This window comes from Mesocricetus auratus, unplaced genomic scaffold (genome assembly GCF_017639785.1).
Source record: "Mesocricetus auratus isolate SY011 unplaced genomic scaffold, BCM_Maur_2.0 Super-Scaffold_6730, whole genome shotgun sequence".
NCBI classification, from domain to species: domain Eukaryota; kingdom Metazoa; phylum Chordata; class Mammalia; order Rodentia; family Cricetidae; genus Mesocricetus; species Mesocricetus auratus.
Window position 1 is genome coordinate 112,681,296 of NW_024429184.1, and position 22,102 is coordinate 112,703,397.

Genomic DNA, 22,102 nt, shown 5'->3' on the forward strand with positions numbered 1-22,102 from the left:
GAAATGGTTTGTCCCAAGTCATTATTTTTAACAAATAATTGCTGCTTCCTAGGAGTTTTTAATCTTTACACAAGAGTGTCAGGGTGCTTCCTTTTAGGTCTGTGTTTGTTTTTTGGGGGGAAGGGGGGAGGGGGAAGGGGGGGAGGTTCGAGATAGGATTTCTCTGTGGCTTTGGAGGCTGCACTAGAACTAGCTCTTGTAGACCAGGCTGGTCTCGAACTCACTGAGATCCTCCTGCCTCTGCCTCCTGAGTGCTGGGATTGAAGGTGTACGCCACCACCACCCGGCCTGCTCTGTTTTCTTTTTGTTTCAGACAGGATCATACTGTAGCCCAGGCTGGCCTCGCAGCTCGTGATCCTCTTGACTCAGTCTCCTGAATGCTGGAATTATAAGCATGTCCCACTGTGCCCTGTTGTCGTGTGTCCCTTTTATGAAGTGTGCTTTTTACTGTTTATGCAGGTTAAGGAGCATCACAGCTCTTTATAATAAATCCACTTAAGGAGGTAGCTAAACTGCTTAGACACTGGGTGGTGGTGGCGCAGCCTTTATTCCCCTCACTCAGGAGACAGATCTCTGAGTTTGAGGAGAGCCTGGTCTACAGAGCAAGTTCCAGGACAGTTAGGGCTATACCGAGAAACCTTGTCTTGAAACAAACAAAAGTAAAAGACAATAGTGAATGAGCTAGTTCCATTACTTCCTTTTATGAGTGTGGTGCAAGCATGTGTGTAGTGCATGTGCATGTATGTGTGCAGAACTCTATGCACATGTTCTTGTGCCCGGCAGAAGAGGACATTGGGTGTTCAGTCATTCTCTGCGTCATTCCCATGAGACATGGTCTGCCACTGAACCTGAGCTAGACTGGCACTTATGGAGCCCAAGAAAATACTTTTTCAATTCAAATTATGTGTATATGTGTGGCATATATGTGGAGGTGGTGGGAATATCTGTACCACAGTGTGTACATGGAGATTAGGGGACAACTTTGTATGTTGTTATTTTCCTTCCACTTTTACATGGGAACCAGGGATTGAACGCAGGTCTCTGGGTGTGCCAGGCAATTGTCTTAACCTGCTGAGTCGTCTGGGTGTTCAGATGCTCAGATTTTTTAAATGTTTGTATGGAGGAATTTGAATTTCAGTCCTTATACTTACTAGTAAGCTCCACTGAGTTCAGCTCCACTGAGTTCAGCTCCTACTTCTGACTTGTGTGTGTCACAGTCCAGGTCAAGAAACACTATCAATAGCTTGTAACTTATTTAATCTCTCGTAAGTTTTAGTACTTTAAGAGTATTTTTCCCTCCTAGATATAATTAGCAAAATTTAGTCTTAACTAGCTTTAAAGATCATACTACCTATATTTTTATTTTTATTTTTATTGGACAGTATTAAATTTGTCCATCTGTCTTCATATAATGAAAAGATGTAAGACGTCGACCAGCAGAGGAGAAAATATTTGCATTTTTGAAGGGGTCAGCATGGGGGAAAGGCCAGTTTTGACAGTCCCAAGGAAGCTGAATTCTGAGGTCAGATGACTGTTGCTAGGGAATTCAATGCAGACCACATGTCTGTGTCAAGCAGTGTGTCTTTGAAGTCACCTAGCTAGGCTCGATTCCACGTCCATTTGAACTTGGGTTATCTCAGCAAGTCCTCAGCCCCAGTTAAAGTGTAAGTAATGGCAAGTTTTGTCAGCCGATCTAGGAAAACTATTCATACACAGTGTCATGTCACTAGTGGGTGAGTAATGCATGTGTGAACATAGGCTTTGTGTACTCTGTGTTGGTTTCCTGGGGCCACCTTTATTTTGTTCTTGTGCTAGGGACCCATGGATAACTCTTTTCCTTTAGGTGTGTGCTTTAGAGCTCTCAATTCAGTACAGCTATTGATGAGAAAATCTCCCAAGTTACTGATTTTTATTCTTTAGTTGTTTTTCTTTGTGTTTTTATAACATCCTTCTTGGTTATAATCAGTGCTATATTCAAGGATATTTTTGAATTCTCTTTTTGTATGTGGCTTCTTGAATTATTATTGTTTGTGTTTTTGAGACAGGGTCTCTCCTATGTATCCCAAGCTGGCCCAGAACTCAGATCCCCCTGCCTCTGCCCCCCTATTGCTGGGATTAAAGGTGTGTGCTACCACACTTGGCCCAACTGTTTTTCTTTAAAGAAATATTTATTTATTATAAATGCAACATTCTGCCTCCATGTATGTATGTCTACATGCCAGAGAGGGCACCAGATCTCATTATAGATGGCTGTGAGCCACCATGTAGGTGCTGGGAATTGAACTCAGGACCTCTGGAAGAGCAGGCAGTGCTCTTAACCTCTGAGCCATCTCTCGAAGCAACTTTCCTCCCCCCCCCCCATTTTTTTATCATATGTATACATATATTTCTGGCTAACTTTTTTTTAATTTAACTTTTTACACATACTACTTTCAGTTCCCTTTCTGTCCCCTCCTCCCCCGGCCTCCCAACCCCCATCCCACTCCATCTCCTTTCTGCTCTCCAGGGAAGGGAAAGGCCTTCCATGAAGGATTTTCAGAGTCTGTCATATAATTCCGGACAGGGTCTAGGTCCTCTCCCATGTGTCTAGGCTGAGAAGCATCCCTCAGTGTGAAATGGGCTCCCAGAGTCCATTTGGATGCCAGGAATAAATACTGATCTACTCTCTAAGGTTCCATAAATTGCCGAGGCCTCTTCTCTGACATCCAGGTTGGGGGCAGGGTGTCTGGATCAGTCCCAGGCTGGTCTCTCAGTCATCAGTCTGGGATCCATGTGTTCCCCCTTGTTTAGGTCAACTGCCTTTGTGGGTTTTGCCAGCCTAGTCTTGATTCCTTTGCTCATCAATCCACTTTGCAACTGGATTCCAGGAGTTCAGTTCAGTTTTTAGCTGTGGGTGTCTGCCTCTGCTTCCATCAGCCACTGTGTGAGGATTCTAGGATGGCATATAAGGTAGTCATCAATCTCGTTATCAGGGGAGGGCATTTAAGGTAGCCTTAATGCAGTTGGTGTCATTTTTGTAGATCTGTGAAGATCTCACTAGTGCCAGATCTCTCCTCCAACTTATAATGGCTTCCTCTATTATGGTATCTCTCATCCTTCTTATATGTGCTTTTGTTGTTGTTTTGAGATAGGGTTTCTTTATGTAACAGCCCTTGCTGTTGTCCTAGAACTTGATCTGTAGACCATACTAGCCTCAAACTCACAGAGATCTTCTTGCCTCTGCCTCCTGAGTGCTGGGATTAAAGGCTGCACCACCATGTCTGACCATTTGTTATTCTTTTATGTCCAGCTTCATGGTTTTCTTTAAAAAAAGATTTGTTCTGTTTTTAATTATGTGTATTTGTGTGCACTGAGTGGGTTTATGCACATGAATGCAGAGCCTATAGAGACCAGAAGGCTTCATTCCCTGGAGCAGGGGGTAAAGGCCACTGGGAGCCAGCTCTAGCAATTGAACTTGAATCCTCTGCAAGGAAACCAAGTGTCCTAACTGCTGAGCTATCTCTCTAGCCTGCTTCTTTTTCTTTTTTTTTTAAATAAGTAAAATCGAGCTGGGTATTGGTGGCACACACCTTTCATCCCAGCACTCAGGAGGCAGAGGCAGGCGGATCTTTGAGTTCGAGGCCAGCCTGGTCTATAAAGTGAGTTCAGGATGACCTCTAAAACAATACAAAGAAACCCTGTCTTGAAAAAACAAAAAAAAAGTAAAATACATGGTTTGAAAGTCATAACTATATACACTCACAAAACTCTTATACCATGTTTCCACTTAATAGCTAAATATCATTGGTTATGTTTTCTATATTTCCAAAACAGGCAATTAATTTATTGATATTTTAATTTACTTTTTCTAATATAGTAGGAGGAAATACTTTCCTGTAGACTTATCTGTAGATGTTTTTCTATAGAATTATATGTAAGGTTATTTTATGCTCTACTTTTTAAAGCTATCAGCATAACCCGAATGTGTTGCTATGAGAATTCTTTTTCATGCCCCTCTTCCCTGCCTTACCCTGCTTGCTCCTCCTCCTCGTCCTTCCGTCCCACTGTACAACGTGCTGTGAAGGTTTGCCTGCCTAGTTAGCGCCTATACGTGGACCCTTAAGTTCTTTGCATGTAGTGTGGTCTGTAGCCTTCGTTAAGAATGTATAGGAGATGCTGCAGAGGTGCGCCGTTCAGCAACTACCCACACTTCCTGCTCTTGCCGAGGACTCCGGTTTGGATCTTGGCGCCCACACGGCAGCTAATAATCCCTTATAAATCTAGTTCCAGGGTATCTGACATCCCTTCTGACCTCAGGCTCCTCTGTATACGTCCTGTGCATGGACTGGTACAGGCGCATACACATATGAAAAGAATGTATGAAAAGAAAGGGAACATGGTGAGTAGCCTTACGAGTAGGTGGCTAATATGCAGGACGTGTGTATTCACAATGAGTTGGTCGACGGGAGCTAGCTTATAGGTTCCAGGATAGATGTCTTTGTGCGTTTGTTAGCAGATACCTGGGAACAGCAAACACAAAGGCTCCGAGAGGGGCGTGGAGCTGCATCGAAGCAGCGAACAGCAAGGAGGCCCCATGAGGCAGGTCTGGGGATGGAAGTGGATGTTGAGAGTCCCGCTTGCTCCTGGGAGGGTTGAGTTGGAGCGCTTGCCCCCATGCTCTGTGTCCACTTCAGCATTCTCGTCAGGTAGACAGACTGCTTCCTGGAGAACAGAATGTGGTTTGCCTCCTGCTGTCAGGCTTGTCAGGTCAGAGTGAAGTCAGGAAGACTTCACCGATGAGGCGTGGTGTAGAGGGCGGGATTGGAGGAGCAGGTCAGGAAGACTTCACCGATGAGGCGTGGTGTAGAGGATGGGATTGGAGGAGCAGGTCAGGAAGACTTCACCGATGAGGCGTGGTGTAGAGGACGGGATCGGAGGAGCAGCTGAAACTTTCGGATAAGAGCTGTGGTAAGCTGGACCCAGGCTTGCTTGGGAGATGATGCTCCAAATAGGATGCTGTGGTTTGGAACAAGAAGAAGTTGGAAACAGGTAATTCAATGGGGTCTTCTTTAGGCACTTTTGCGTTCCAGGGTAGATTTGGGTATTTTAACTTACTAGTGGAGTGTCACCACACACTTCTGAAACAAATAATATTTATTTTTGGTTTTGGTTTTTCAAGACAGGATTTCTCTGTGGAGTCCTGATAGTCTGCAATTCTGTAGACAAGGCAGGCCTTGAACTCAGACATCCATCTGCCTTTGCCTCCCAAGTGCTAGGATTAAAGGCATGCATCACTGTGCCTGGCTTAATTTGTTAATATTTGATATATATCTTAAAATACTTTCCTTTGACAAGAATGTGTGGATTTAGCATTAATTAATCCCTTGTTCTCTGTTTTTCTTTAGTGTCTTGGACATAACTTCACATTTATATTAGAACAGTGGTTTTCAACCTTCCTAATGCTGTGACCCTTTAATACAGTTTCTCATGTTGTAGGGATCCCTCCAACCATAAAATTATTTTTGTTGCTACTTTATAACTGTAAATTTGCTATTGTAAACTGTAATGTAAATATCTGCTATTCAGGATATCTGATGTGCAAGACCTGTGAAAGGAAAGGGTCATTCAGCCCTCAGGGGGGTCATGACCCATAGATTGAGAACCATGGCATGAAGAATACCCCCAAATTTGGAGTATTGTAATTAAATTTCTGATTGTTCACTGATATACTGTGCACAGAGTATAACTAGTTGCAGGTGAAACACATACACACAATCACACACACACACACACACACACACACACACACACGGGTAGAAGACAACACTTCTAAATGTCTTAAAGAATGTAATAAGCAGGGCGGTGGTGGGGCACGCCTTTAATCCCAGCACTCAGAAGGCAGAGGCAGGCGGATCTCTGTGAGTTCCAGACCAGCCTTGTTTACAAGAGTTAGTTCCAGAATAGCCTCCAAAGCCACGGAGAAATCCTGTCTCGAAAAACCAAAATAAAATAAAGAATGTAATAAAGAAATACTTCATTTTCAGTTTGTAAGAGAAGGTGGTAATTTGTTCCTGTCATATTTCTTGTGATGGTAAATTCACACAAGTCTTCAGAGCACTCTTCTGGTCTTGTGGCTCCTGGCATGCTCCATGCTGGTGATGCGCAGACCTTCATGCAGACACAGCACCCAGACATAAAATTAGGGGGGAAAAAAGATTGCCAACATGGTATGGTGTCGGATATGTTGGGCTGAGTTTAAGTTTGCTTGTTTCTTTTCACTTGACTAACAGAATGTCATTTCTTTTAGCAACATGCCTAGAGGTTTGTTGAAATTCAGACTAAGCATTACTTTGATTCAAAGATAAATTATCTGTTTGTTCAATTTCTAAACTTGATAAATCCCAGAATTCCCCTTGTAATGGTACTTCCTGACAACTTCCAGGGTGTTCTGTTTCAGAGATAACTTCCTGGACAGTCACTTCCTGAGCTTTCATTGCAGGTGACCTCCCTTTTCTCTAAAAACACTCTCAGAACTTTCATTGTAAAGACACATTTTGTGTACATTTGGCTTTTTCCAGGCATGCATGATGTGTATTTGTTTCTCCTTTGTAATTAGAAATACATAGTTCAATACTTCTAAGTTGGGGATAGTCTGTCCTCAATCATTTTTCTTAATGGTTTTCTGATCCTTTAAAGATCTTTTTTCTTCAGGCTGGGAGACTTTCTGTTGCTGCTTTTGGGTATATTATGGAATTGTCTCATCTTTCAGGATTGGACCACTGGTCCTGATGATGAAACTACCTTGCTGCCTAGTAGAGTAGAAAACTGCAGCCTCTAGGACGGAAGACATGGTGCTTAGCCCACCACTTAACTAGGTAAATACTTACTAACGGTATATTTTAAAGCAAAGGATTTTCCCATCAAAGATGAGTCTCTTGTTTTAAATTTTGTGTTTACATTGTATCTCCATTATTCTCCCTTCAGATTAGAAAAGGTTAGTTATACCTGTGTTCATCTTTAAAAAGATACAATGTCTGTCTATCAGACTACTATGACCTCAGGTTCCAGAATATCAAGGCAACGTTCTTTTAAAGGCATTCTTTTCACTTTGGGTTTGAAGCGAAGTTCAGAATCGGTCTCCTTGTTGTCCAAGGGAAAGGATAACCAGACAAGAAGACATTCATCATGATCTGGCCTGGGCATCACTTCTCCAGATGCCCCGAGGATGTTTCCTTGCTCAGCACACACATGCCACTCTTCTTACTCATGTCATCGGGAGATGAGCATTTACTCTCCAACTTGAGGTAGGACATCAGGTGACTTTTCTCCCAGGTTTTGCTGTTAGTTGGAATATCCATCCAATCTCCTTGTAAAAGGAGCCAGGGAAAGAGCAGTGGTTTGTGGGGAGAGTGGGAGTTACCTAGTCCCATTTGAGCTTGAAAAGGGGGGCAGCTGTGCTTGGCTCATGGGAGAAGGGGCGCTTGAGTTAAAGGAAATCTCTTCATTCTCGGTTTAAGTTGTCCTATTCTGGCCAAGTGATACTTTACTTCTTGTGAGTGACTGTGATTTCCACCTCTTCGACATGAGTATCTCAGAGATTTGGCTTCAATTAAGAATTTGAGATAAACAAGGAGGCCTGAGTGGAAGGTACAATAAATTCTTGGCACTGCATGCTTGATTAAAGAATCACCAGCAGCTACCCAGACTGGTGTATTCATTGTGGGGACAGTCACCCTTTGATGGGGCGGGTGCCTAGCTTCTTAGGAGAGGGGCTCAGAAGAGAGGGAAGTCAGAACGAGGGAGGAGGGTGTGTTACCCTCTGAAGCGTTACTAGGTAGCGGGATCAGATGGGACTGCTGTCACCCACCTGTTTCCCACTAAAGCTTCCCTCTGCTTTTAACGAGCACAGTTACCGTCTCTCTTGGTTATCTCAGGACCATCTTGACTTTAGCACCAAAAGTTCTCTGTCCTAGTAAAATCTTTATCCTGGAAAATTGAGGTGGTTGGTCATCCTGACTGTATTTCAAGTTATTCAGGTAGCACATGCTTCGACTTAAAAAAACTGACCCAGATTTCACTGCCTTCTTCGCTCCTCAGAAAAGTGAAGAATGCCAGCCACTAGCTGCCATCAATAACATGCCTCCCATGCACCAACTACATGATAATGTTGAATGCTCATGGCAATCAAGAGCTACAGTAACTAAAACACCGTTGGAGGAGGAAGATGAGACCAGAGCTGATGGCAATGATAGGATCTTTCTTAACCTTAAAGAACTGGAATGTAACTGAGCTGGATTTGAAATTCATTGTGCACAAATCTGCTCTTTCTGCTTGTGAATGGACAGTGTCTCTGCTTTGGCACAGTTCTATGGGCATCAGCTATATTCATCATGTCCAAACTTGTTCCTGTTCTTCATGGTGGCATAAGCATCCCTTGGGGGTCGTATACAGACAAGCTGTCCAAGAAGTTGCAGTAACTATTTTCATCTATAGTAGCCCAGATTAAGACAAGCCACCCCGCTTGCTTTGACTCTCTCTCATTCTCATTCTCTGCTGATAGGATTTTGCTATGCAGGCCTGGCTGGTCTCAAATTCTCCTGCCTTATTTTCCCAGGTACTGGGGCTACAGGTGTGCCTAGTCATCTTTCTTCTTTTAATGCCTGGCACATAGAAAGTGCCCAGAGAAGGCTGGCAATGGTACTTTAATCACACCAGATGAACAATAAGCTTGAACTGAAACATCTTTGCATCTATAAATCTAAACATTTTAATAATAAAAATCACCAAAGATTCAGAATATTAGAACGGAGTTCTTATTGAGTTCAAAATTAGGCAAACACACACACACACACACGTAATTTTTTTCCCAACAAGTAAAAGTTAGCTTCTCAGTTACTTGATTTGGAGTAGATAGAAGCCTGGCTTCCTTGCTGTGATAAAAGGTGTTATGCACATAATTTTAAGATAGAAGCAAAAAATTATTGTCTAGGGCTGTAAGCTATAAATGGTTCATTTCAGGGAAAAATCTTTCCAGGTGCTCATCCCTCAGAAATCCCTCCACTAAAATCAGAGATGATTGAAGCTCTTAGCATAATGATGGGAGCCCTCACTGGTAGGCATCATGCCGAGAAGGAATTGCCTTGGGTTGTGTAGAGAGATGCAGAAAGCTTTTAGGCTATCCTCTGCTTTTATTTCATCAGTTCACCCCTGAGAGTTATGTCCTCGACGACAGAACTGAAGCAACGCAGTTCAGGTTGCATAATTTAGCCCAGAGGAGCTAGATTGAGAAAGACTTGAGTACAATAGGAGAGGCAGTGAATCTGTTTGATCCAATCAGCAAATATTTATGGAGTACTCACTCAGTTTCAGGGTGGCGTGCTGGACGCTGGGCATCCAAAGGGGAGCAGCAGCACGCGGCCCCTGGCAACAAGGAGCTCGTGTGGAAGGGGATGAAACAGGACTGGTATGAAAGCAGGCTCTTCAGGGCCAGTTTCAGATGTTCACAGGTGGCGACAAAAGACTCTAGGTCAGGTGGAGTCAGTAACAACTGATTCCCTCAGTTCTGGAGCTTGGAAGTCTGGGCCCGGGGGAGTACGCTGGGCTCTGGGAGGCCTTTCCTGGCTCACAGGGTACTTGTTTGCTCTCTTCCTTCATCAGTCCCATTAACTCAGGATTCCATCCCTCTGACCCACTGGACTTTGCTTGCTAGGAGTCCTCTTCATGTACAGCCAGCCACACTGGGGCTGGGGACTCAATATGCATTTCAGGGAACATGTGACAGCCCACAGAAACAATCCCTAACTCATTTCAGAACAAATGTCGACACATACATATGTCATAATTCTCTTTTTCTTTACATGCATCTGAGTGGCAAATGAAAGTGTATTTTACAAGTTTGTTTTGAAATTATCTGTCTCTGAGTAATGGTTAGCCTCTGACTGGTGCTTTTCAGCAGCCATGTCTCTGGGAACTTTTGAGAAACAAGAAAACTAAACATATTTTCAATACAATAAAATATTTGTGAGTTGGACTGAGTGTGGTGACATAACTGCTAATTATATCCTAAGTATTATCTGTAATGTTTAGCAGACAGAAGGACTAGTTCTGCTCTGGGGGCCCAGTGGCTGCTGCCTGACCTTCCTTCTGGCTCTTATGCAGCATTCCCAGCTCCTTGGTTAGCATCTTGATAACTCATTGGGTCTTTGGACTTGGTGTATCTCAAGCATCCTCCCTTCTTGTCTACCATCTGTTCTGTTTTCCTTGCCATTCCTGTTCCATGGGCAACGCCTAGCTGGTGAAGACTTGGGAGCTATTGCAGTCACCAAATCCGCTGCAAGAGGTGAATGCTTCTTAAGAATTCCCTGGAAAGCTGTTATGGTAGTGACTTATAGACTTCTTCTTTGGAGACCTGTGCAGTTGGTCTGGGGCAAGGCTTTGGAGCTTGTTCCAACAAGTTGTCCTGTTTGGTAATGCTTGGACAAGGGTGAGCTTTCTTGTCACTGTGTCAGAATGCATGATATAAACGACTTATGATTTCAGAGATTTCAGCCCATATTCCTTAGCTTCGTTGAATATGGGCCCATGTTGAGATCATTATGGTGGTGAAGGATGATAGACAGGAAGCAGGGCGGGATGGAGGGAGGAAGGGGCTGGTCTCTGGACTCTTTAAAGTTTACCTTCAAAGGCATGACCAGCCCCTTCACAAGGCAAAACCTTCAAAGGTACGATCCTAATGAAGCACTTCTTCCAAATAAGCCTTACCACCTAAAGCTTCCAGAAGCTCTCCAAATCATACCACCAGCTGGGGACCTTCAACACAACAACAATAATTGCAGGAAGTTTTGGTGTGATGGAAAATACGTATCATTATACCATAACATTTCATTGGTTTTGTTGCTCTAAATCAGGTTAGGAAGGGCTCCCCAGCTATTTCCCCTTTGACTTCTAGAGCATCTAGAACTTGGTAACCTACAACAATTGTTTCTGGGGAAATAGTATTGTGTCTTGTTTATTTTATTGTGAATGTGAGGCACATTCCTTCCTTAATTTTCCACAGCACATAAGAGATCAGATTTGCTGTAGGAGAGTCATGCAACAAGGTAATGACAACACAAAGCAGGCTCAGGCTCAGGTTCATCCTATGCCTCACTGACTCCAAGCTGACCCAGCTTTCCCATGAACCTTGAAGCAGCTTACCTTCATCCACAGAAATGACTGTTGCCATTTCCGTGACTGAAATTCAGGCGAAACTTTCCACCTCAGAAAGAGGAGGGAGTCCCCCCACTCCCACTGTTGCATCCCAGTCCCTTGAACACTTATTTCCTAATTTAGAATTACAGAAAGTGGAACTATCCATTCCTTACACGAAAAACCAGCTCCAAGCTAAAGTTTAAGTGATAGATTGATCCTTAATGGGACAAAAAATTTAAAAGTCAGAGAAGGCACACTGAAAGAGGGAAATGACGGTCTCTTGGCACCACGGGTCTCTGGTCTCATCTTTGTTGTTCTGTCTTGATCAGTGGTTATCATTCTTTGTTACCAAGTAAATCATCATCCTTGCCTCTCCAGGAGCCAAGTACCAGCTCGTGCCGTGGTGAAGCAGCCCATCCGTGGAGCCAGTGGCAGGACCACAGTCACAGCCATTGTTCAGACTGGCGGGGACTGGAACACCGGCCTTTTCAGTGTCTGCAGAGATAGGAAAATCTGTACGGGTTTCCTTTGCCCTCAGGTTCCTCCTCACCCTTTCTTCCCTGAGTTACCAGTAGGTGGGAAAGCTACCCTGCACAAGGTCGGAGAGTAAATGACTTCAGAGTAACTGCATCAGTCTGGTGCTTCAAGCCTGCTCCTTAGTTGGGGGAAAAGTCATGCTTTTCAACAATGTAGACCCATTCATAGGATAAGTGGCATTTTTATTTAAATCACAGGATCCATTGTTGGCAAAGATATACAGAATATCCTTCCTTCTCCACTAGAAGTGACAGTGTAAACTGGAAGGGAACAGCGAGGGTTACAATGTTTTTTTACCGGATAACTGCATTTCTTAGTAGGAGCTTAGTCTGAGGAAATAAACTATGCCCAAAATTTACCAGGAACATTAACACTGCAGCATTGGCTACTGTAGCCAAGCTTGGAACAGAACACATATTGCTTCCATCCACTGAATTATTATACAGCTATGGAAAGTCATGTGGTAAAGTAACATTTATTGAGTAAAAAGATCTTTTATATAGAGTTTCATTTTTGTTATTTTTTGAGACAGGGTCTCGTTATGTTTCCCTGGCTTGTCTGGAGCTCATGGAGATCCTCTTGCCTCTGCCTCCTGAGTGCTGGCATTAAAGGTGCCTGGTACCATACCTGGTTTGCATATGTTTTGGGTTTAAGAAACCGAGTGAGTACAAAATTGTGTTTACTAAATTCCATCTTGAGGAAGTGAAAGCATTTAGAATAAAAGTGTAGAAGGATACAAATACTATTATTTACAGCAGATGTCTCCAGATGGCAGGCTAACAAATACATTTCATTTTTTTGTTTTTATTATCTCTTCATTATCTCCATAAAGAATATGTATTACTCTTGTAGCAAGAACAGTCTGAAAGGAAACCCCCTTCGTTGACTGAGATCTTTCCTGACTCTGGTTCAGTTGTCAAGAGTTTCATGACTGACCTCTGACCTGTGGCTTAGAGCAAAGGTACATTGAGTCACTGTTTATCTCCTGTGTCAGGACCCCAGAACTCATGAGAAGCAAGTATGACCTGCCTTCTGTCTCCCCTCTTCTCCCCAGACAGAGTCCACATACTTAGAAGGCTGTCCGAAGATTTTAAAAGAAAGTCTACTTTAAAAACACCATTCACTTAATGATCAGAAAATAGGAAAACATAAGAGACAACCAAAGGACAGAACAGTGTCTACAGGTGCAGATATCTTGGTGTATCCCCCTCCCCCAGAGCCCTCACTTATGTGTGAGCGTAATTTACACAAATGGGAGAATCATTGCAATACCCGTTCCTAGACTCTCTTTGAGTGTCACCACACATTTCAGTGATCCCGCCACACAATCACAACTGGAGCTGGCTTCTTAAATTGCTTTATGAATCCCCTTGTACCACAGTTTGTTTATGCCAACAGCTCCTGTCGATGGATCTTTATGTGGTTTATTCAAACCAATGCTGCGCGACTCTGCTTGATTAGATACCTTTTTTTTTTTTTGCTTTTTTTTTTTTTTGCACAGGATATTTGTCTTGGGTAATTGCTAATGAGCAAAATTGCTGACCAAACAGAACATGCCTCTTTAAATTATAGTAGGTGTCTCAGAGTGACTTTCCTTCTGGAAGGTGAATTAATTCACACTCCCACTGGCAACGCACACGTGTGCATTGTTCCTCTCTAAGCATCTTATCATTGGAAGTTTCGGCTCCCTCGCCATAACTGATGTTAGGTGTGCGTGCTCAAGTTTCCACCTGCTTTCCCGCTTCTGCTCTCGAGGCCTCTGCACCACAGCTTTGTGTCTTTGTCTGGACTTGCCTGTGAGTGAGAAGGATGGCATTCCACACACAAGGGTAGAGACTAGGCTGTTGAAGGAAAGGGAAAGGATGAATGTGAGCCACAAGTCCCTGTCAACCTTGAGCTCTGTAAAAGAAGAGAACCATTCTGTACACTCTCCTTCAAAAAATGACGTGTTACAGAAGAAGGATCCTTGTCTCGTTGTAGATACCAATTTGTGGTTGTAAACAAGAGCAGCAACAAAAATCAATGGGGGTGGAACATTTCCTTCCAGATATTTTCTCTATAGTTACCCATGTAAATCCTTTAGCAATGTATGTTTTTGCTTTGTAACTCTTTAAGCAAAGCATAAATGGTATTAAGCTGTGCCCCTTATGCAATTTGATTTTTTAAAAATTCAAATTAGCCTTAGAGACTTAGCTATATTGGTACTTAGTCTTTTATCACACTCTTTTAGAAAAGGTGTGCGTGGTGTGTGTGTGTGTGTGTGTGTGTGTGTGTGTGTGTGTGTGTGTGCGCGCGCACACGCGGGTACCAGAGTGCATGGGCAGAGGCCAGAGGAGGGCATCTGATAGCCTCCTCTATAATGCTCCATTTTGTGCTCCTTTGAGACTGGGCCCTTCGGTGAACACAGAACTAAACTGGCAGCCACGAATCCCCACTCCTCCTCCTGTCTTTGTCTCCACAGTCCTGGCATTTCAGGCATGCAAGCTGACTTGTTATGTGGGTGCTGGGTCCAAACTCAGGTCCTCATGGTTGCACAGCAGCATCCTGAACCACAAGCCACCTCTCCAGTCCCTCCCCACGTTCTTAGTGGTTACACACTCAGGCTTTACTGGTTCTTCAGCCATACTTACACTTTCCAATGTTGTGATACTCACGGGCTGCAATGACTGTCCTTGCAGGTGCCTTTTTTTTTCAGTTGCATAAGTATCGCTCTAGGCACTGATCAGTGAAATTATACACTTGACTCAGAGGGTCAGACCATCCCACAGGGATAAATCTAATGGGCATACTGTCCTGGGATACACAAACTCTTTTGCAGTAATTATGATAGGATAGAAATTTAAAATGTGAGAACATATGGTCATAGGTGTAGTACTAGGACTTTGGGGCCAGACTCCTGGAGTTCAAGCCTGGTCTGCCCTTCACTAACTATGTTATAAACTTAGGGGCAATGACTTAGTTCTTCTGGAGTTTAGGTGAACTAATCATAAAACTAGGCTAGTAAGAGGACCTATTTTATTCATTGATTAGCTTTCTGAGATAGGATCTTAGTAAGCACAAGCTGTTCTAGAACTTCCTGTGAATCCCAGGCTGTCCTTGAACTCATGGTCCTACTGTTTCAGTCCCACAAGTACTGTGGTTATCGGGCAGGCTATCATGTAGACCTTAAAAGTGCCTAATTACATGATTATTTCAAATGTTAAATAAACTAATACTACAAAATGTTTTCAACAAGAGCTTGGCACATGGTGAAGTCTTTATAAACATTATTGTGAAATAAAAGTTTGGGCTTCATAAAATTTTTTAAAAACCACAGCTGACTTCTGTTTCAAAGTGATTGGATTTGAGGATTGTGGTTTGAATGAGAATGTTCCTTGTAGGCTCAAGTTTTTTTAATGCTTGACCCCCGTATGGCGGAACTGTTTGGGAAGGATTACGAGGTGGAGCCTTGTTGGAGGAGGTGTCACTTTTTTTTAAAGGGTGGGCTTTGAGGTTTGAAAAGCCCACATCATTCCCAGTTAGCTCTTTCTCTGCCTCTTGCTGTGGATCAGATGTGAGCTCTCAGCTGCCATGTTTACCTGCTGTCCTGCTCACCACCATGCTGGGCATGGACTCTAACCCTATGGAACTATGAGCCCCCAATTAAATGCTTTGTTTTAGAATTTGCTTTGATCATAGTGTTTTGTCACCTCAGTAGAAAAGTAAGATAAATATTGAAAAAGCACACTTACATGATTATCTGACAGAAAGATTAAAAAATCAACCAACCAACCCACCCACCAACCCGCCAGCAAAAACCCAACATGTGGGTCCTAACATGGTGCAGAAACGCTAAGGCACCATCAGCCCCTTTACAGGGTGTGGTACAGCTCAGAGATGTGTAAACAGGATTGATCAGTTGCATAATTTGCTGGCTTTACAATTAGGCAAATTTTTATTAATTGCTTTATTTGTGGGAATTTACAGTATTTCATAATTTCCACAGACTGTGCCATTGATTTCAAATTGCCCTCATTCAAGGTTGCAGATGCTGGCAGCCCTCTGTGCTTTCTGAAAATTTGCTAGGCCTTTTGCTGTTTTCTGAGTTGTTCAGACTAGTTGTCAGTACTGAGTGGAGTCTCCTGTTCTGCTTGGAAATTATTCTTTAGTGATGGGACTGATCCTTGTGAAGTCCACAAAAACACACTACCGTGGAGCCATATCCCTGGGGAGTCAGGATATTTTTTTTAATTCAGGATAAAATGTCTCAGAACTACTTGAGGCTACATTTAGTTTTCTTTCAGCTACATGGTACCTACCCTACTCTTGTATTTAGTGTACCAGAAGTTATGGTGCCTAACATGTTACACATGCTACAATGGCTAAAATAAAAATTTTGACAATAGCAAATGCTGGCAACAATGACAAACCATTGGAAGTCTTGTCAGAGAGGGTATGGAATGGTGCACATGCTTTGCAGAAATATTTCTCTATATTTGTAGAATTAAATATGTGACCTAGCAATTCCACTCTCAGGAAATGATTCAACTAAAATGAAGGCGTATACCCACACATGGAATTAGATGTATGTCCATATAAAGACTTACATGTGAGTGTGCATAGTGGTACTAATATCAAAAATGGAACAATAGAATGTCGATTTAAGCAGTTTGTAGAATATTCATACAATGAAGTGCTAATTACTCAATAGTAATAACTATAGATTCATATAACAACATGACCAACCCCAAAATACCTCATGATATTGCACAAAAATAAAACAGTTATAAAAGTAAGTGTGATTCCCTTGAGATGAGGGCTGAGAGGGGGCAAAATTTACTTATGGGAATAGAAGTGATGGCTGTGTTTCCCTCAGGAATATGAGTGGTAAGGGTGGGATTTCCTGTTATGTAGGCTAATGCAATTATTAATGTCATCCAAAGTGAACACTTAACATTTGTGCATTTTCATATATAAAATTACTCTTGATTAAAATGTTTTACATGTATGCTGCATGTTTTTGTGTCATCTTGACAGGAGCTAAAATCATCTGAGAGGAGGGGACCTCAACTAAGAAAATACCTCCATATGATTGGGCTGTAGGTAGATGTAGGGCATTTTCGTAATTAGTGATTGATCAGGGAGGGCCCAGCCTATTATAAATGGTGCTATCCCTGGGCTGGTGGTTCTGGGTTCTATAAGAAATCAGGCTGAACAAGCCATGGGGAGCAAGCCAGTAAGAAGCTCCCCTCCCATGACCCCTGCATCAGCTCCTGCCTCCAGGTTCCTGCTCTATTTAAGTTCCTTTCCTGACTCCCTTCAATGATGAACATTTAGAAACATAAGCCAAATAAACCCTTTCCTTCCCAAGTTACTTTTGTCATGGTGTTTCATCACAGCAATGACAAGCCTAAATAAGACAGTATGTTTCCAAAGATGGGTTATCATGGCATTTTTGTTGGTTCGTAGTCCTAACTATTTGGTGTCATCAGGGTTGTCATTTGTTTGCACTTTTAGGTAATGGAACATCTTAACTGTGTGCCAGGAGCTCTTAACTGTGGCCTGTAAATAGTTTCTAATGGCTCTACGAACTCCATGAAAGGGAATACATAATTTGCCTGCCCATGTGCATGTATTTCCTTTTCTCTTCTGGAGCAAGTTCATAACGGTCATTATACCCTCAAAAGGCTCTGTGGCCTCAAACATCTTTAGAATAGAACCATCTTAGAGAGTCCACTCAGTCTGTGTAACAACCCATATCAGTAGTTAATGGTGAATGAAGTAATAAGTAGAAACCATTTCCAGTTGACACTCAAGGATCCAGTTGCCTAATAGTTTACAGATTAAAATGGACAAATGTCAGTGGCTCTGTGAAGCTAACAAAAATTAGAATAGCCTCTGATCTGAGGAAGAGAATAAAACCCTGGTAGCAATAGGAGACAGAGTCAGTGTGTACCCAAAAGGTTTTCTGTCATTTTCATAGGAAGGGGTATATGCTATTACAGAATCTTTTAATATTCTAGGTCCATGTTAAATAATGAAATTGGATAGAACATAACAAGTTCAGTTATGACTCAAAAATGACCTAACTTTTTGATGGAAAAAAACCCAGTTACCTTAATCAATGCTAACAGAATTGTGTCAGGTTCAGCTTTGGCAATATTTAACAAAAGAACACAATTTTGATGTGGCCAGGTAATGATGATTCTCTAGCTCTGAGTTTTGAGAATTGTTTATTTATTCTTTGTCCCTGGTCGCAGAGGCAGACAATGCAGTGTTGAATTGATGGCACAGGGTTGTGAATCTATTTAAAATGTGAAGTCATCCCCTGAATATCTGAAAACGCTGACTTTCTTTTATGTGCAATTAACAGGTCTCTGTGGTCTCTTTTGTCCCATGTGTCTTGAGTGTGACATTGCCAGGCATTATGGAGAGTGTCTGTGTTGGCCACTGTTACCAGGGTCTTCTCTTGCATTAAGAATTGGCACCAGAGAGAGACATAAGATACAGGTAAGGGCAATTGAGGCGTGTATGAATCCAAATATTTAGAACTAGGATGCTTTTCCAACCTATGATTCTCCAAAGTTATTGGGGAGAGAGAGAGAGAGAGAGAGAGGAGAGAGACAGAGAGACAGAGAGAGAGAGAGAGAGAGAGAGAGAGAGAGAGAGAGAGAGAGAGAGAGAGAGAGAGAGAGAGAGGAGATATAGATATATTGGCAAAGATGCTTAAAAATCTCACATTTAGGCATTTGTGGCACATGCCTTTAATCCCAGCACTTGGGAGGCAGAGGCAGGCAGATCTCTGTGAGTTTGAGGTCAGCCTGGTCTTCAGAGTTAGTTCCAGGACAATACAGAGAAACTTTGTCTCAAAAACCAAAAACAAACAAGCAAAAAAATCTCATTTAACGAAAACATGATGGGAAATGAAAGTTCTGATTTCATTAATTTAGTAGGAGCTATTACTTAACCCCTAGTTTTCAATGGTTCTATGCTCAATGAAATGCTGTATAATGAACAATATTTCCAAGAAGAAATCATAATGCTGGCTTTTGGTCAACAGGTTTGGTAAAATCATTAGCCTGAGATGTACTTTTATGTGTAGAAATAGGAGGTTTTAGCCACTACCCCTCCCATATACAAAAATAAAACCACACATGTGTCTCTTACTACTTCAAGACATGGCAGATGGAATCAAACCTAATATGGAAGAAGTACTTGTGAGGTCTGACTTAAAGTGTAGCCCATGTGACACATGTAGAATTTACTCAGGGGATCCCTTGGGGTCCTTAGTAGAGACAAGACTGAAGTCTGTGAGTTGGCGAGAAGAGATGGGTGACAACGCATTCAGACACAGGGTCTTCAAAAGGGAACCTTCTGCACTGGACACACAGACACACACACTCAGAGACACAGACACAGACAGACTCTCCTCTCTCATAGTATCTACGTATTTTGTGGGATGATCTTTACAGTATCTTTTTATGTGAACAAGACATAGACGTGTAACTCTTCACATATAAGGACTATATGTGTATGTGTGTAGTCGGATAAAGTTTGCCTGGAAATGTAACTGGTAGCCAATGATTGTCTCCAGGCAGGCAGTAGGACGGCTGGGTACAGCTCTGGGGGAGGAGAAGGGAGAGTTTCTTTTGCTTCCCATACCTTTTTACTATGCGGATTTGGGACCATTTTAGTGTATCACCTGAAGGGACATCAGCCCACTAGAGCATGTAGCTCTGATAGGTTTGCCCCTCTCCCCAGTTCCCTCTGCCTTGCTAAAATCTGTTAGATGACATTCCTAAAGCTGCCACCAAGGCCTATTTTCTTATTTGGTCACTTCCTCCTCCTGAGATTGACTACCGAGGTCCAGCTATGGAAGTGTTGATGTCCAGCAATCGGAAGCCCCCTTTGGCTCACTTAATTAACATGCCCAATTAAAACTAAACACCTCCTCCGAACATGGGGTTTCCCTTTTACCTTTAAAAGCTGCCATTTTCATTTTTTAATTAATTTTTAAAATTTATTTTGCATATCAACCACAGTTTCCCCTCCCTCCTTTCTTCCCATCCACTCCTCTGTTCAAGAGGGGGAGCCTCCCATGGGAGTCAACAAAGCATGAGGCAGGATCAAGCTCCTCCTCCTGCTGGGTGAGGCATCCCTGCACGGGGAGTAGGCTCCAAAAAGTCAGCTCATGTGCCAGGGCCAGGTCCTGATCCCACTGCTAGGGGCCCCCCCAAACAGATCAAGCTACATAAATGTCACACACACGCAGAGGGCCTAGGTTGGTCCCATGCAGGGCTCCCTACCTGTTAGTTCAGAGTGGTTGAGCTCCTACAAACTTAGGTCAGCTGTCTCTGTGGGTTTCCCCGTCATGATCTTGACCCCACCCCCTTGCTCATACAATCCTTCCTCATCTCTTCAAATGGACTCTCAGAGCTCAACCCAGTCTTAGCTGTGGATCTCTATATCTGCTTCCATCAGCTACTCTATGATGATAGGGTAGTCACCAATCTGATTACAGGAGACCAGTTCAGGCACCCTGTCCACTATTGCTAGGGGTCTAATGGATGGAACTAGAAAAAAAAAACATCCTGAGTGAGGTAACTCAGAACCAGACATGGTGTGTACTCACTTATAAATGGATACTAGAAGGTACCATTTTCTCAGGTGCCGTGTCTGTTTGTCCCTGTTCAGTGGCAGTCTTTTGCCTTCCTCTGCTTGGGACAAATATCCCTGTTCCCTTTCTCTTGTTCCCTTCCCCTTCTCCCTGGCCCTCTGTCTCCTGTGTTTGTGTCTTATTTCCTGCCATCTGGTCCTCTGGGGCAGATGAACTTTGTGCTGAGAACTTGGTTTTTGGGTCCTGGGCCAATACTTTTCCTTTCATTACCTACTACAAAAAAAATAAATGATTCTAAAAGACAACTAAAAGGAAAAATTGGAGTTTTCAGTAAGAGGCACTTGTCAAAAATCGAGCGGGCAGGGCTCTGAACTGTAGATATTGACCAGCTACTGCTTGACACTTGGATACCCGGGGTTCCAAGTGTTGACTTAAGTGTTTGGTGAATCTTGGAAGTGGAGGGTGGGATAGTCCAGCCAGTAACATTACACAGGCCCTTGAGAAACAGAAATGGTCCTGTATAATTTGGTCTTGCCCTAGGGGACACTCTGTGAAGACTGGATGGTGGTGCATTGCTGCTGGCCTTTCTCCGTCTGTCAGGTGGCCCGAGAACTCAAGATAAGAACCTCCCAACTCTACGAAATCTGTGCAGTCCAAGCACCCAAGGACACCCTGGCTTGATAATACTCTTATTGCCCTCATTCTTCTCCACCTTCCTCTCACACCTGTCTTAGAAAGATTGTTTTTTATTCCTATAGGTTTTCACTGGAATAGGAGAATAAACGATTTGCTCATTACTATCTCTGCTGTTTTATGATTCCCCTGAGGTCTTGAGTATTTTCTGACTTTGCTATTTTGGTCTAGCCATGCATAGTACCTTCTAGGGGTGAGTGATCCATACTCCTCTCCCGCAGGGTTTTGGGAAGTTGACTTTTCTCCTAACTTTCTGATGCTGTCCTTTCCTGAGAGGTGCCTGTGAGGCTGGAAACATTCCCCAAAAGTATCAGTGATGGGCTGGGCATGATTAACTAGGCACCAGTGTCTTTGAAACAGGAATCCATTGCCCTTCCCCTGGCCCAACTCCTTCAGTCTTAGTTGCATAAGAGGAAAGTCTGAAATTGGTGCTAATCTTGAACTCTTCTCCAACACTTGCAGTCTCCTTGCTCCAGGCTCAAAAATCATAATTGTGTTTCCTGCTTCTCCTATACCCCACAAAAAATAATTTCAGCCCAGCCCCTGGTACCTGTGAAGAAGGCCTTATCTGAAGATGTTTGCAAATGTGATGAAATTAAGATGTGGTTAGCAGGACAGGTGTTCCAGCATGACAGGTGTTCTTTAAAGAAGATGTAGGGTAGAGACACATGTGAAGTCATGTGAATACTGTGGTGGACATTGGAGTGATTATGCTATCAGGCAGGGACTGCTTAGAGATGCTGAATCTGGAAGAGGCAAGGGAGAATCCACCACCAGAGGTGTGGAGGAAACACGGTCCTGCCAGTATCCTGCGCTTGGACCTCACCCTCTAGAAATGTGGCAGAACTGGTTTCTATTGTTTCAAGACACCAAGTTTGTGGTAATTTGCACACCATCTCAAGGAGGCTAGTGTGGCAGCCACCTATCCTGTGAATTCAGTATGCTATGTAGTTCTTGTCAAGAGCACAGCGCGGAAGAGCCCGAGCACCTGTTGACTGATGGCACATCTGTAGGCAGCTTTGCCAGCTCCTGTGTCTCAGTTCCTCGTGGGTAAAGGTAGTGGTGACAGCATTGACTTTGAAGGGGTGCGAGGTTACAATAAGTCAA

General features: G+C 43.0%; 1 protein-coding gene across 1 annotated transcript; it reads left to right on the forward strand.

The window, feature by feature from the left end:
• The first annotated feature begins 7,072 nt into the window (after window positions 1-7,072).
• Plac8l1 (PLAC8 like 1) lies at window positions 7,073-21,099 on the forward strand. The gene is made up of 4 exons (XM_005069178.3): window positions 7,073-7,283; window positions 11,548-11,684; window positions 18,059-18,195; window positions 20,843-21,099. Exons 1-4 carry the CDS (start codon window positions 7,165-7,167, stop codon window positions 20,981-20,983), a joined length of 534 nt encoding a protein of 177 aa, XP_005069235.1. The 5' UTR covers window positions 7,073-7,164; the 3' UTR covers window positions 20,984-21,099.
• The last annotated feature ends 1,003 nt before the right edge of the window (window positions 21,100-22,102 follow it).

Coding starts and splice junctions, on each gene's coding strand:
- Plac8l1 (XM_005069178.3), top strand. CDS start 7,165: ATGATCTGGCCTGGGCATCACTTCTCCAGATGCCCCGAGGATGTTTCC. Junction 11,685..18,058: donor CTGCAGAGATAGGAAAATCT/GTACGGGTTTCC, acceptor TGCAATTAACAG/GTCTCTGTGGTCTCTTTTGT. Junction 18,196..20,842: donor GAGAGAGACATAAGATACAG/GTAAGGGCAATT, acceptor GTCTTGCCCTAG/GGGACACTCTGTGAAGACTG.